General features: G+C 39.4%; 1 protein-coding gene across 3 annotated transcripts in view; it reads right to left on the reverse strand.

Moving 5' to 3' along the window:
* Positions 1-5061: 5061 nt before the first annotated feature.
* CCDC150 (coiled-coil domain containing 150) overlaps positions 5062-15537 on the reverse strand; it is a gene marked incomplete at both ends in the record, with an annotated part of 72818 nt that continues 62342 nt past the window's right edge. For 2 of the 3 annotated variants that reach the window (XM_080720000.1, XM_080720001.1), the window contains 7 exons: positions 5062-5178; positions 5694-5813; positions 10623-10709; positions 11457-11618; positions 11711-11779; positions 12188-12382; positions 13994-14120. In XM_080720000.1, the coding sequence (XP_080576126.1) occupies positions 5062-5178; positions 5694-5813; positions 10623-10709; positions 11457-11618; positions 11711-11779; positions 12188-12382; positions 13994-14120 (877 nt within the window). The remainder of the gene's footprint in view (positions 5179-5693; positions 5814-10622; positions 10710-11456; positions 11619-11710; positions 11780-12187; positions 12383-13993; positions 14121-15537) is intronic. The other variant, XM_080720002.1, reaches the window with a different exon arrangement.

The raw sequence follows: 15537 nt of genomic DNA on the forward strand, positions 1-15537 counted from the left end.
GAAGGCTGATCTTGATTAATGAGGGTCTACATCTGAACATGTGTAAAATTATGAATAAGACATTGTTAACCTGGACAAACATTGGTGGGAGGGGGGAAGGGAAAATGGGGGCGGGGGAGAGAGGGCACCAAATATAGTTTAAATGTATACTATTTATGTTCAATAAAAATTGTTAAAAAAATCAGATCAGAAATCAATGAAACAGAGAATAAAAAAATACAGAAAATCAACAAACCCGAAAGCTGGTTTCTCAAAACAAACAAACAAACAAACAAACAAACAAACAAACAAGATAGAAAAACCACTAGCCAACCTATCCAAAAAAAAGAATCAATCCAAAAAATAAGAGATGAAAAAGAAGATATTACCGTTAATAGTGCAGAAATTCGGAGGTTTATCAGAAACTACTTTGAACAACTATACTCCAATAAAATGGAAAATCTGGAAGAAATTGACAAATTTCTAGATACATACAATCTTCCTTAGTTTCTCAAGTGAATTTTATAAAACCTTTATAGAAGAGTGAATCCCCATACTCCTCAATCTATTTTGTGAAATAGAAATGGGAATCTCCCAAAGACATTAATACCCAAACCAAATAAAGACAGCTCAAAAAAAAAAATTCAAGCCTTTATCATTGATGAACATAGATGCAAAACTGCTAAACAAAAGACTAGCAACACACATTCAAAACTACATCAAGAAAACCATGCAACATGACCAAATAGGGTTCATCCCAGGGATGCAAGGTTGGTTCAACATATGAAAATCAATCCATGTAATTAATCACATAAACAGAATTAAAGTAAAAAAAAAATCACATGATCATTGCAATAAACACCAATAAAGCATTTGAAAAAAATCCAACACCCATTTATGCTAAGGGAATGGAGGAGAATCAGAATAGAAGGAACATATCTCAACAACATAAAGGTAATATACAAGAGTCCCACAGCCAAAATCATAATAAATGGGGAAAAACTGAGAATTCCCCCTAAAAACAAGAACAAGACAAGGATGTCCATTATCACAAGTACAAATACAGGAAAAGAAGAAGTAAAACTATCATTATTTGCAGATAACATGATACTATACTTAGAAGACCCAACAAACTCAACCAAAAAGTTTATAGAACTGATCAACAAATTCAGCAAGATGTCTGGATAAAAAATTAACCTTAAAAAATCAGAAGCTGTTCTGTATGCAAATCAGAAATTCAGAAAACATTTCCTTTCAGGATATCCCCCCACACACACACAAAAATACTTAGGAATAAGCCTAACTAAGGAGGTAAAAGACCTCTACAAGGAAAATTGTAAAACATTGAAAAAGAAATCAAAGAAGACCTTAAGAGATAGAAAGTTCTTCCATGCTCTTGGATATGAAGAAAAAATTTCATCAAAATGGACATTCTTAATGCCGGGCGTGGTGGCGCACACTTGTAATTCCTGTGCTTGGGAGGTGGAGACAGGAGGATCGTGCTGGTTCGGAGCCAGCCTTGCTGGCTTAAGAGACTCTGTTTCCAAATAAAAATATAAAAATAGGTCTGGGAGTGTAGCCCGGACATAGAAGGGCTTCTAGGAACCCCAGTATCACCAAAAAAAAAAAAAAAAAAAAAAAAGGCCATTCTTCCCAAAGTGACCTACAGATTCAATGCAATACCCATTAAATTACCAAGGTCATTATTCACAAATATAGAAAAATCAGTCCTTAAGATTCATTTGAAACAACAAAAAACCTAGAATAGCCAAAGTAGTTGTCAGCAACAAGAACCATGCTGGAGGCAACACAATAGCTGACTTCAAACTATACTACAAAGCCAGAGTAAAATAAAACACCCCCCCCAGCATTGTATTAGCACCAAAACAGACACATAGACGAATGAGCAGAATAGAAGACTCAGAAACAAATCTGCACACTTATGCCAAGTTGATTTTTGACAAAGGGGTCAAAAACATACACTGGAAAAGACAGCCTCTTCAACAAATGGTGTTGGCAAAACTGGTTATCCATATGCAGAAAAATGGAAATAAACCCTACTTTCTCACTTTTCCCAAAGTCAATTAAAGATAGATCAAAGACTTGGAAATCAGACCAGAGACCTTGAGGCCCCTTGAAGAGCACATAGGTCCAACAATTCAACACATAGGCACAGGTAAAAACTCTCTCAACAAGATCCCCAAAGCACAAGAAACTAAAAGGCAGGTCAATACATGGGATTAATCAGTCACATAAGTCACATAAAGTAAAAAATCAGATGCTCTTCCTAATGTGTGAAAGTTAGGGAGAAAATGAATCATAGGAGGGACTCTGGATGAAGGAGAAACCACAGTACATAGATGAGTATTTGCTCATAGTTGAGCAAATGAGGTGACCTAACTGAGGGGGATGGGAGAGATGATGTACATTCACAAAAATATCTCCCTCACTAAGCCAAACATGAGGAGGAAATGGGGTGGGAAATGGGAAAGGGCTAAATGAGTGATGTGTGCACGTATGCCTCTACCATCTTGTATCCCATTAATATGTATGACTATAATGCACCAGTAAAAAAAGAATAAACTTATTTCTTAAAATATATATTAATAATGCATGTTTTTTTCTAGATGGGTGGAAACTTTCTACCCATTCTATGTCAAAAACAGCAACAACAAAAAGCCATAGCACTTACAGTGACTAATATGATTAGAGTTTGTGTTTCCTTCCAACAACATTTCATCTATTTGATAAAGGGACACATTAAGCTGGAACAGTAATTATTTGAATTATATAGGCTTTGTCTTTAATTTGTATCTCACTGCCCCAATCACTTCAGCCCTATAGAAAAATAGAAAAGGCTTTAATAAAAATTTAAAAAGTTATATCAGAAGAATCAGAAGGAATGAATCATTTTTGAGGAAAAACTCCTAAAATAGTAAATACCCAAAGGAATTAAAGAATTTAAGGAGATCATAAAAACTGTGTTTCCTCACTTTGGCTGACCTGGTAAACAATAGAATCCAAGCCTTGGCCACAAATAAAGCAACTTTAAATTCCTTAATCAAATGTTTTTTGTTCATTTGTGCTGCTTAAAACCAAATACTAGTTATAAAATAGAACAGAAATTTTAATTTTTCATACTTTTGGAGACTGGAAATTTCAAGATCAAGGTGCTGGAAGATTTGGTATCTGCAACAAGCCTGTTTCCAGGATGGCAAGGCATCTTGTTGCTGGCATCTTCAGGAGGGGCTAAGCATGGTGTCTTTACATGGCAGAAGGCAGAAAGGCAAAGGGTCTAAGCTAGCTCCCTGTGGGTCTTTCATAAGGCTCAGACCTCATGACTTAATTGCTCCCCAAGCCCCCACTTCTTAATACCACTACAATGAGGATGAAATTTCAACATGACTTTTGGAGGGGACACAGTCAAACCATAGGACAAGTAGTTATAGGTAATTAAATAGCCAGGAATTTTCTCTTTCCAATCAGAGGTAAAAATAATTTGTCATCTAGTTTAAAATGCTTCTATGGAGCCATAGTCCTAGTACATGTCCTAATATGTGATATGAAGACAAAAAGGGGGCACAAAGAATAGAATTTCTTTCTTCCCAGGAACAGGTTGATTGTTCTGAAACCATGGTAACAAGCTACTATCAGAACCAGTTTTAAACTTGTCTACTAGGTCAGTGACAACTCGCTTTACTGCACCTGCTTCCACAAGCTCACCAAACAATGACAGTTCCTCATTTCTGAAAGTCAGGCAACTAGAAATGGACTCACTCCAATAAATATGCTTCTAAATGCTAGTCAATGAACAACAGGACCATCAAGCAACTATACTTCTACAAATGTGAATTCACTTAAATTCCTGAAATCTTCTAATTCTTGAGTTCCATACTCCCCAAGGCCCTATATGAGATCAACAGTCTGCCCCTCTGGAGGAGGGCTAGTTCTCAACAACACAGTTGGCTCCTTAATGTACAGTAAGCAGTAGGTTAAGTTTTTCCTCTTTATATCAGATATGGAATGGTGGGCTCTTCAGTCTCCACTAATCTTATATTTGAGTGTTTCTTACATCATATTTGCTTATTTGCTTTAGGTCCTGATATCTGCAGCTACCAATACTCAAGTATTAACTAAGCCATGATTATGCCATTTATATATGATGTCTTGATTACCTAACTCACTATTCAATACCTGAAATACAAAATAAAGCTGAGTTTGTTGCTTATTATTTTAAGGAAGAGCTACATTGATTAGGCATAGTCTCCTTAAGTAGACTAAAATATTGAATGAATTTCATTTTAATTATTAAGGAAGCTATAAATACAAACTTTGAGATGTGTTATTTAAGAACAGAGATACAGCCGGGCGTGGTGGCGCACGCTTGTAATCCCAGCATTAGGGAGGCTGAGACTGGAGGATCGCGGTTCGCGGACAGCCTCAGCTACTTAGTGAGGCCCTCCGCAACTCAGTGAGACCTGGTTTCAAAATAAAGAATAAAAAACAGGGCAGGGGGTGTAACTCAGAGGTCAAATGCCCCTGGGTTTCAACCCTAGACCTGCAATAAAATAAAATAAAATAAAAATAAAGAACAGAGATACTAATCTTATTAAAGATATCCCGGTTATTACTCAGCACAGAAATGTATAAGTATTACAAGGCAGTAGAAAGTTTTTTTTTTTTTTTTTTTTTTAACCATTTTCTAGGTGAATCTATTTCCAGGATGTAAGACTAATACATTTCATTGACACAAAGTATCATATCTTTAGTAGCTGTATCATTTAGTACCTTAGTAAATTCTTTTTTATTTAACATAAGAAAAATAGCCACAGATCATAAAACAGCATCTCTATCATACAACAAACTAATTTAAATTTATTGGGTAGAAAATAGGGAAAGGGACAAGGATGGGGTGGTTCTAATAGTGATAAAAACGAGTTAATAAAAGATTATGCAAGTCCAAAATCATCAGCCAACATCAACGACTTCATGTCTTATCACTGTCCAAGCAAGCCAGCCTTCATCTCTGGCTTGCAGTTGTGGAGGCGCAGCTGCACGTGAATAAGTCTTTCACCAAGGATGTCACTTCCTCTCTAACTCAGAATGACACTTCTTGGGCATCAACCCAAGATTCTGTTTAGTCTCCCATCGATGCAGAACAGACTGGCCGGACATGACATCATGCCTTATGTCTTGATCCTGTTGGAAAGAAAGAACATCTGTCTGTTCAGAACTATGAGGCTTAGAACCTGTTTGGCTTCTATGAATGTCCTGTATTCATTTAGATAGGTAGTTCTAATCTAGATAGTTTGGGAGAATGAACTTTCAAGACAAAAAAATTAGTTCATCAGTTTTCTAGCTCTAGATAAAAAAATTTAAAGATTACTAAAAGAGGCCAGGCATGGTGGTACATGCTTATAATCCCAGTACTTGGGAGGCTGAGATAGGAGGATCTCAGGCTTGAGGACAGTCTTAGCAGTAGCCTCTGTAATGAGATTCTCATCAACCTAGCGAGACCCTGTTTCTAAATAAGAAATAAAATTGGACTGAGGGTGTAGCTCAAAGGTAGAATGCCTCTGGGTTCAATCCCCAGGTCCACAAAACTAAATAAAAATATAAAGATTAGTAAAAGAGTAGCTGTAATTAGAAATCTAATTTCTAATTAGAAAAGGACAAATTTGAAATTGTTTAAGACAACCACATCCCAACCTTACCTCATCCCTCCATCTGTCTTCCCGGGGAAGCCTCTGCAATCGGTTTTTGGTCAGCTCAAGTTGTAGGCCATCAAACTTGCACTGAAACCAGCGGTGAGCCTCTTGCAGGTTAGCTGTTATCTGAACACAGACACAGGTACAAGATTTTTGTGTATTAGGTACAGAGACTTTTACCTACATGCTGACTGTGAGGTCCGTGTAACCTATTTGTACAATATACTTATCAACCTAGTAGATGAGAGCACTTTCATAAGGGGTTAAGGAATGCATACAGCTTGCTGCTTTGCATGCATTTGTTTCCTAGATATCCTTCACCTGGCAAGGTAACTGACGTACAGTAAGTCCTCACTATGTACGCACTGCTATGTACTTGTCCCACATTAGCAAGGACATCATGGGGGCACATTGTAGCGAGATAAAAAAGCTGAACTCCCCTCTACAGTGTCATTTAACTTTTTGAGATACAAAGCTAAAATATTTTCCAGATCTGTTTATACACCTGATATTATCTGTTATTCCTAACTCCCCTATAACTTACAAACCAAAGCCAATCAAACCTTTCCCCAGCACTCTACCAGGAAAGGAGAGGAAGATGCTGTAAGTGGCTTTGTACGTCACATCACCTACTGCTTGGTATATGAGAGGGAACTAACAATCAGAACTATCAGAATAAAATGCTAGCAGTATTAACATAGTAAGTTTTGTAGATGTGGTTAAAAAAAGCAATTAAGTGTCCCAGTCAGCATTCAAGCTCCAGTCTGTCAACCCATACTCTAATATACCATTCTGCAAATGATAAAATGACAAATTGATGGCAATGGCATAGTGATACTAAGCTTAGAGTCTCTGTTTCTGTTTTTAAATCTAGAAAATGAGAGGTGATTATGGCATATCCTAATCTCAAAGATCCTGTCTACCTTTGAACATGTATGATTTTTAAATACCCTCAAATAATCTAATTTAACTTGAAGGTAGAGAAAACAAATTCACAAATTAGGGTATACTTTATGCTTCTAGTTATTTTTTCTTTTTTTGTGGTACTGGGAATTAAACCCAGGGACTCTCTATCACTGAGCTACATCCCCAGCCTTTTTAAATTTTATTTTATTATTTTATTAAGCAACTGTGTGTGTGTGTGTGTGTGTGTGTGTGTGTGTGTGTGTGTGTGTTTTACTGGGAATTGAATCTAGGGGCATTTGATCTCTAAGCTACAACCTTAGCCCTATTTTATTTTTTAGTTTGAAAGAGGGTATCACTAGCAGGGGGTAGTGGCGCATGCTTATAATCCCAGCATTTGGGAGGCTGAGACCTGAGGATTGAGATTCACGGACAGCCTCAGCTACTTAGTGAGGCCCTCTGTAACTCAGTGAGACCCAGTTTCAAAATAAAGAATAAAAAATAGCGCAGGGGGTGTAGCTCGGAGGTCGAATGCCCCTGGGTTCCACCCCCAGACCCGCAAAAAACAAAAACAAAAAACAAAAAAGAAAGAGGGTATCACTAATTTGCTGAGGGTTTTGCTAAGTTGCTAAAGCTGGATTTGGACCTGTGATCTTCCTATCTCAATATCCCAAGTACTTGGATTTAAAGGTATCTGCCACCACACCCAGCTCCTTTTTTTTTTTTTTTTTTGAGATAGGGACTCACTAAGTTGCCTAGGATGGCCTCGATCTTGTATTCCTGCCTCAAGCCTCCCAAGTATGCACCATCATGTGTGGTTCCAATTATTGACTGAATAATAAGTTTTTAATTTCTTTAGTTTGTGTCAAACAATAATGCATATAATACATTAAAATCCATACACATGCTGGTTTTCCTTATATTTAGTGATATAAACTTAGACTTCAGGTTTAACTAATATTTTAGTATTCTATTAGCTATCATGAGGACATATAATCTTAATAAAACTCTTAATCTAAAAATAAATTATTCTAGGATTAAAGAAGGTAGAATAGAGGAATACAGCATCTTTTAGGTGCTTGGAGACTCAGAACTCAACCAGTAGGAATACTGCTTCCTGGCAAATGAAGAAAAGCAGCCTCAAACCAACAGAGCAATAGTCAAAATGCAGAGCAATCTAAGGAAGCAGAGAGAGAGCAAGAACTGAAAGGAGCTTCTGCATCCCTCCTGATGATAGGAGAGTGGTTGTACCAGCATTGGGAACGGCCTACGAAGATTTGAGAAAGCTCTGATTATTAATAAATATATTTCAAAAATTGGGTGAGGGGCAGATCTGTGAAAGGACTTGGTTTCTGCCAAGAAGCAGGCAACTATTCCAATGCAAATTAACCTACTAAAGGTTATTAGCAAATCAACAGGAGAGGGGAACTAGGACTTCCTCATCCTCATTCTAAAGACAGGTTTACATAATTGGATAATCTAGCTAGGATGGAAGGAGGGGATCGACCTCCATGAAAGGAGACCACTTGTTGGGGAAAGTAAGGGGAGGAACCTTACAGGGACCTTTACTACGTCATAATTACATGAAACAAGATGGAGGATGTCATGTATAAAAAGTCTGTTCCAGGCCGGGCGTGGTGGCGCACGCTTGTAATCCCCATGCTTGGGAGGCAGAGACAGGAGGATCGCACAGGTTCGAAGCCAGCCGCGCGCGCTGGCTTAGGAGACCCTGTTTCCAAATAAAAATGTAAAAATAGGTCTGGGAGTATAGCCCAGAGGTAGAAGGGCTTCCAGGAACCCCAGTACCACCAAAAAAAAAAAAAAGTCTTTTCCATGTTTTGTACTTCAGTGATTTTGTTTGAAGCACCCCCTCATGTTGCCCTTGGGTAATATGAGGCTGTAACTGTCTTCTGTATTTCTATCTTTTTAATAAACTTTTTAAAATCTTCAGCAAGAGTCCAGGCTATTGCATATTTATCTTTATCTCAGGACAAGAACCCGTGCTTTTTTATCTTTGTGGTTTTTTTTTGGGGGGGATTATTCCCAGGGGTCTAACAAAGGTCCCTGGGGACAGTTCCCCTAGATGGTAACCCTCACCCCCAAACCATAACTTAAGTGGTGGTGGCACCATCTTGGCAAGTCTGCACAGGGCTGGCAGCTGCCAGGACCTGTGGCTCCCAGAGACCAACTCCGGCAAAGCAGTGGCAGATTCTTATGAAGCCAGTGACTATAGGCCATCATCAAGAGCAGTCCCACTTTTCTCTCCATGCTCAACAAGATTCTACTACCCAGATGGTTCCACTGTAGATGAACTCCTCTGTCTGCAGGGATTCAAGTGGTGCTGGTCAAGACCTTGCTGTTCCAGCAGGAGACCACCCTGTGCAGACACAGGGACTTGCAAGGCAATGGCAACGAACAGATTTGTGGAGTTGGTGAGTTTGCAAATCACCCCTGCAGAGGTTGGGGTGGGGCTACTGTTGGGCACAGCAGAATGTGAATTAGCATACAGCCCCTAGGGACACTGAATTAGCATACAGCTCTTAGGGACAGTCAGGCAGGAAGGACCTAGAGTTAGCAGTTTAATGCACCCTTGAAGAGTCTCCAAAGATCATCTCGGGACAGTCAGCCATTTTGTCTGTGGGGTGCAATAACTCAGCCTACTGAGTTGTAGGCTTGGAAAGTTAGAAACTCCTGTCTGGCATTGTTTGGGCACTACAAACACCAAAGCTGGAGGCAAACAAAGTCTCATGTGATCACAGCCACCCAAAGCAGCAGTGGTATCCCCAAAGGCTAAATAACTGAACCACTCAAGCTCCAGGCTCAGAATGGTACAATTTCTCCCTACCAGATTTGGGACCTGAAAGCAGGGAGGCCAGGGACCAGCAGGTGTTCATGAGATCACAGCTACAGGCTGGGAACTCAACACTCTCTCTGCCAGCAGAGTTTATGCCTGGCATGCATGATTCCACATGATTATAACCAGCAGATTAGCAGCAGGCCATCAAAGTTTAGTGAGCTGGGCTACAAGCTTGGAAAATGGCAATCGCTGGCTTTGCTAAGTGTAGGCCCACTGGCCACAGAGGCCAGAGGTTAGCATTCTGCAGTGCCACAGGTGTCTGTCTGTCAGGCATTAAATTCCAACCAGCAGGCTATAGGCTCTGAACACAACATTATATTCTCTGGCCCTATGGAGCTTGGGCTTGAAGAGCATGGTAACCTGCAGCCAATCAGACTCCTATCTGTGTGCAGTAAGAACTAGATCTTGTTAAAAAGGGTGGGGAACAAACTAAAAATTTAATTATATAAGACAGATTTGTAGAGGCAAATATATAGATATTATTATAAAGGGATAACAAATAGACATAGGACTCACACAAAAAAGATGAAGATGTCAAAACAACAGAAACACAAACCTGAGAATTCTGAAAATGTGAGAATGAAGAACAGTGAGGAAACAAATAAACTCCCACAACTCAACAAAAAGGGAGATCACCAATACTGACCTTAAGTGAGATTAGCCAGTCACAGAAAGTGAAGGGTCATATGTTTTCTCTAATATGCAGAAGCAAGGGAGTAATTGGGATACCAGAGGGATCTCAGATAATGGAGGAGAAATCTCAGTGGAACGAGAAAGGTGGTCTAGGGGGAGAGGAGGGGAAGAGTGAGGACCAATGAAAGAATTAGCACCATTGGCTTTGTGCATATACATGAAAATACCAATGTCAATCTCAGTGCTCTGTATGGGGAAGCAGGGGATGAAGAAGGAGGGGTGCACACCAAGTGCTGTATACATGTATGTTACTGTCAACTTGATTACCATTATGATGTGAGACTATAATGTACCAATAAAAGTATATTAAATAAAATATAAATAAAATTAAAAATAACTTATTCTTTATAATAGAGAGTACGTTGTAAGTCACCAGTTCTTGCCTGTTATACCCCTGACAATTATGTTAGTGAAGGACTGCACACTTCACTGTGTGCTTCGGGGCTGCTGTCTAAGTCTTTACGTCCATGAGTCTGGCTTACCTGTTCTGATTCCACACTGGCTTCTTTCAGTTTATTCTCTGTTGCCTCTTTACATTTCCTTAAGTGTCTGACAGTTTCCCCCAATTCCTAAAAACGTGATAGGAAGATTTTTATAAACTACCAATTAAACTGTCATATAAAATCAAGACATTACAAACTTATAATACAGAAACTGAAGTATAAAAAGTAAGGGATAACACTTTCAAACTTCAGGGGTACCAAAATAAAAAGATAAAAAATCTTCAATTTAATCTAGCCTACAAATATGTATATCATTACTGATTTTGATTCTAATTTACAGATCCTGCTGACAATGATGAATGTCTCTTTCCTAACTTTCATAGCACGCAATCCCTGCTGGAAGGCAAAAGTTTGATGTTCTCTCTCTTCTTTTTTCAGTGTTCTCTTGAGAGAATATCATGTGCACTCTTTGCTGAGTTAGGATTGTGTCATACACACTCTATTTGGTTAGGAAAAGATAAGGTTCCTGTAACAGCAATAATTGTACCTGTATTACACAAAGCATCATTGGGAAGACTATGAAATCCAGTTCAGAAACCTTACTTAGTAATTGATATTTTGCATATGTAAGCTCTAGTGGGCCATTCTTTAAAAGTGAACATCATTTTTATTAAAGTGAAAATGAAAAACATTTGTCATCTTCCAAGCTATGTGCCTTTTCCTAGATATTACCATTTTAAGAGCTTAGCTAAAATGAACAACTTGTAAATGTTTTCTTCTATAGAATCTAGGAAATCTAGGTGCCATAATGCTGAGTTTAGGCAAATGCCATCTGCTGATAATCACTGAGAAGAATCTGAAGGAAGCTCTGACCTGGCAGCGGGTTTCCAGCTCCTGCCTCACTTTCCGCTCTGCTGCCAGCCGCATCTCTTGTTGCTTATTCCGTGCTGAGGTTTCATACTGACTCTTGGCCAGAAGCTGCATTTCTTGCTGCAGGTTTGTCATTTCAGATACAAATCTCTGGATACTCAACGACTGGCAGGGAACAGAAGAGAGTGATTGATGTATCTATCTAAGCTGAGAATTTTGCGTGAATGGTAAACATAGAGTCTGAAGAAATCATCTACCTGTTCATAGTTTTTTTTCTGATATTGATCCTTAATTAGCTCCATTTGCCTCAATTCTGCTTCTATTTGCTGAAAATAAATGTGGAAAATAAATATAGAAATAACATCAGTGGGAAAACTAGGTTATTCTTTTTGACTTTAGAATTGTAGACAGAATTCCACATGAGACCCAAAGTTCTTAGTTCCTGCAGGGCTCTAGTTCTTAAATGGCCCACTGGCCCCAAAAGATCAAAGTCCAGTACAGTTAACATGGAAGCATAATTGGGGAGCTGGAAGGTGACACTGGCGGCTAAGAAACCAAACATTTACACCGCAGCATCTCCACTGAAGTGGAGAGTCCCCAAAGGCAATCTGCCTGCTTCCCAATTGTGGCTGTAATATCCAGAGAACATGGCTCTGTAAACTATCTTCCAGGACTGCCTGGATCCTCACAGCACACTAAGGAAGTGAGGGGAGACTTAGGGTTTCTCAGACAACCTTCATCCTCTCCACATTCTGAGCATTGTTCATCTTAGCCGACAAGTGGAGCTTTATTTGGGCCTTTTGATTCTTTATTTTCTCCTTGTTACTGTTCACTGTTTTCTCCAGCTCTGTAAGTTTCTGCCGCAGCTCTCTGTTGGTCCGGGACACCTCCACCGATCGAAAGTTGGCTTCGTCGAGGGCTTTCTTCAGCTTAGAACACAAAGGAAAATAATTGAAACATTTTTAACCTACCATTCTGTAAGAGAAGGTTGTTCAGTGTTGTTTCCATATTTTGTTCTATTTGAATCTCTCTTTTAAAAAGGAGAATAAGCTATTAATAATGATATTTCGCTAAGCAGATTTATGTAGCAATAGATCAAGTACTTTTCATAGTTTTTGATCCTAAAGAAAAAAAACATTTTTTAGAATAGATAAAAGGCATAAGTGTATATTCATCATTTTTATTTTAAGAGCATGGCTTTGGAGTCAGTCAGACACCAAAGTTCTAGTCTCAGCTTTGCCACTTTTCAGCTGAGTCATTTTGGGTAATTAACTTCCTCAAGCCTCAGGTTCATCAACAGAAAAGTATGTCTAAAAGCCTCTCTCCTAAGATACACATAAGAGCTAAATTAAAAAGAAAATGTAGAAAAAGAATGTAGCACCTGCCACCCAGTAAGTATCACCATGCTTTAAGGGCTTTTCTTCCTGTCTCTTGCAACCCCATGTCCTGAGAAGTGAAAATAAGTTATATGGTCATTTAAATACTTGGCAGCTGCTGACCACCACTGCATGCATGTTCATAACATACATTTTTCTTCTTCAGAATTTTATTAAATTACTCTCATGGAAAAAGCATGGAGATTATGTAGACACTTTTATAGACTGCCCCTCCTTCTAATGGTTCCTTAAATCAATGCCACTTAAACTTTATTTTTTAAATTTTAGCAATACATTTTATTAATCGAAAATATCCATCATATACTTTCAAATGTATTCAATATAATATCATTATAGACTTAATTTTCACTCTCTTTCTGTAGTTTTTGAAATATATGTGCTTTTACTTAGAACATGTCTTGGTTTACACCAGCCACACTCACTATCCCCGTCCTCTCACAAGTGCACCCTTTCCTCTACCCCTAGTTGATTTCTCAACAAACCTTTCTCTTCCTCTTATCTTCTAACATCCAACCAGCCTACAATAAACTTTCCATTACTGTGCACTCCTTCAAAAATATACACTGCCTCTGGCTATTCAAGAAAGATGGATGTTTTCCCTGTCTCGTGTCTAGGATAGAGATCACAATTAAACAAGGGCTATTTAGCACACATCACAGGGACTATATCTTCTCTCTGGAGAAAGCAGATGCATAATGGAGCTAGTGAAGTGATCTGAGGAGTCAGGTGACTAGATTTCTGTTGGTTAGACAGCAGTCTCCTTATTCCTCTCTCCCACTCACTTTTCCCTCTCTGATAGAAAAGCATTCTTTCACTAGAGAACTGTGAATTAGAGAGTGCTGCTTTACAAGATGGGCATGTAGCTCAGTGGTAGAGCACTTGCCTACTATATGCCAGGTCCTGGTTTAATCCCTACTACCACGATAAAAACAAACAAACAAACAAACAAAAAAAAACCCTGCTATCTAGAAAGTGCTGCTTACAAATAGCACAGAGATAGCTAAAGTGCAACTGGTGTGCTAGTCACAGGGGGAATTAGAAGGGCCAAAGAACAATCACAATCATTCTCTGAGATCCTTCAGCTGGTTATCCTCTTAAGAGGCATCCACCTAGAGAAAATCTTTCCATCACTCCACTTCATACCTCAGTAATTTCCCGCTGTGATGCTTTCTTTGCACTTTCTCTCTCAGTCTGAAACTGCTTTCTCAGAGCTTCTATGCGTTCAGCATGCAATTCTGCTTCTGCTTTGGATTCCTCAGTCATCCGTTCTCTGTTTTGAAGAAGGTGGATGGTAAATCAACATTAGAAATTATCTTAGGGAGCAAAAAAGATCTGGAGAATGTGCGACTCTCCAAAAGGTGTGAATACAATAAGCAGCAGATCAGTCAGTGGTCGACTCTCATTGATCTGAAGCTCATTTACAAGAAAATAGGGGTGTATCCACCTGTAACATTAAAAAAGTCATGCTGTATAAAGTAGTTCAATAAAAAGAGTGGAAGAAATCACATTAAGGAATAACTATCAGAGGAAGCAGTTATACTTTAAGAGATACTCATTTTCATTTTGTCATATCCTTTTGCTATCAGCAAAAGCTCGGAGGTCGAATGCCCCTGGGTTCCATCCCCAGACCTGCGAAAATAAAAAAGCTGGGTGTGGTGGTGCATGCTTGTAATCCCTGCGCTTGGGAGGCAGAGACAGGAGGATCGCACAGGTTCAAAGCCAGCCGCGCTGGCTTTAGAGACCCTGATATTATAGTATTTCCTAATCTTTAAAATGAAAGACTTATATTAGGTCAACATTCTTAATTTGGGTTCCTTGAACAAGATCCATGATGTTTTCTAAAGAAGCCAAAATTTTTCCGGGTGTGGTGGCGCACACCTGTAATCCTAGCATGCTGGAGGCTAAGACCGGAGGATTGTGGTTCGCGGACAGCCTCAGCTGTTTAGTGAGGCCTTCTGCAACTCAGTGAGACCTGGTTTCAAAATAAAGAATAAAAAATAGGGCAGGGGCTGTAGCTCGGAGGTCGAATGCTCCTGGGTTCCATCTCCAGACCTGCAAAAAAAAAAAAAAAAAAAAGCCGGGCGTGGTAGCGCATGCTTATAATCCCTGCGCTTGGGAGGCAGAGGATCGCACAGGAAAGCCAGCCGCGCTGGCTTAAGAGACCCTGTTTCCAAATAAAAATATAAAAATAGGTCTGGGAGTGTAGCCCGGAGGTAGAAGGGCTTCCAGGAACCCCAGTACCACCACACACACACACACAAAGTGCCAGAATTCCATGAAATGAAAGAAAAAATGCCATGTGTGGGTGTGAGTGCTTAGCTTTGGACTCTTACAAGTATAGGTTAAAAAACAATGATCTTATGCTGGGCGTGGTGGCGCACGCTTGTAATCCCCGCGCTTGGGAGGCGGAGACAGTAGGATCGCGCAGGTTCGAAGCCAGCCGTGCTGGAGTAAGAGACCCTGTTTCAAAAATATAAAATAGGTCTGGGAGTGTAGCCCGGAGGAAGAAGGGCTTCCAGGAACCCCAGTACCACCAAAAAAAAAAAAAACCAAACAAACAAACAAAAAAAAACAATGATCTTAAACAACAGCCAGGGCTTTGTGCAGCATTAGCATTCTCTGTCCTAGATGACAGTGTTCTCCCATGAGTTCTCAGCATTCTCAGAGAGCAGGAGGAGCCGGCCTTG

Source organism: Muscardinus avellanarius (genome assembly GCF_963383645.1).
Source record: "Muscardinus avellanarius genome assembly, chromosome: 2".
Taxonomy (NCBI): domain Eukaryota; kingdom Metazoa; phylum Chordata; class Mammalia; order Rodentia; family Gliridae; genus Muscardinus; species Muscardinus avellanarius.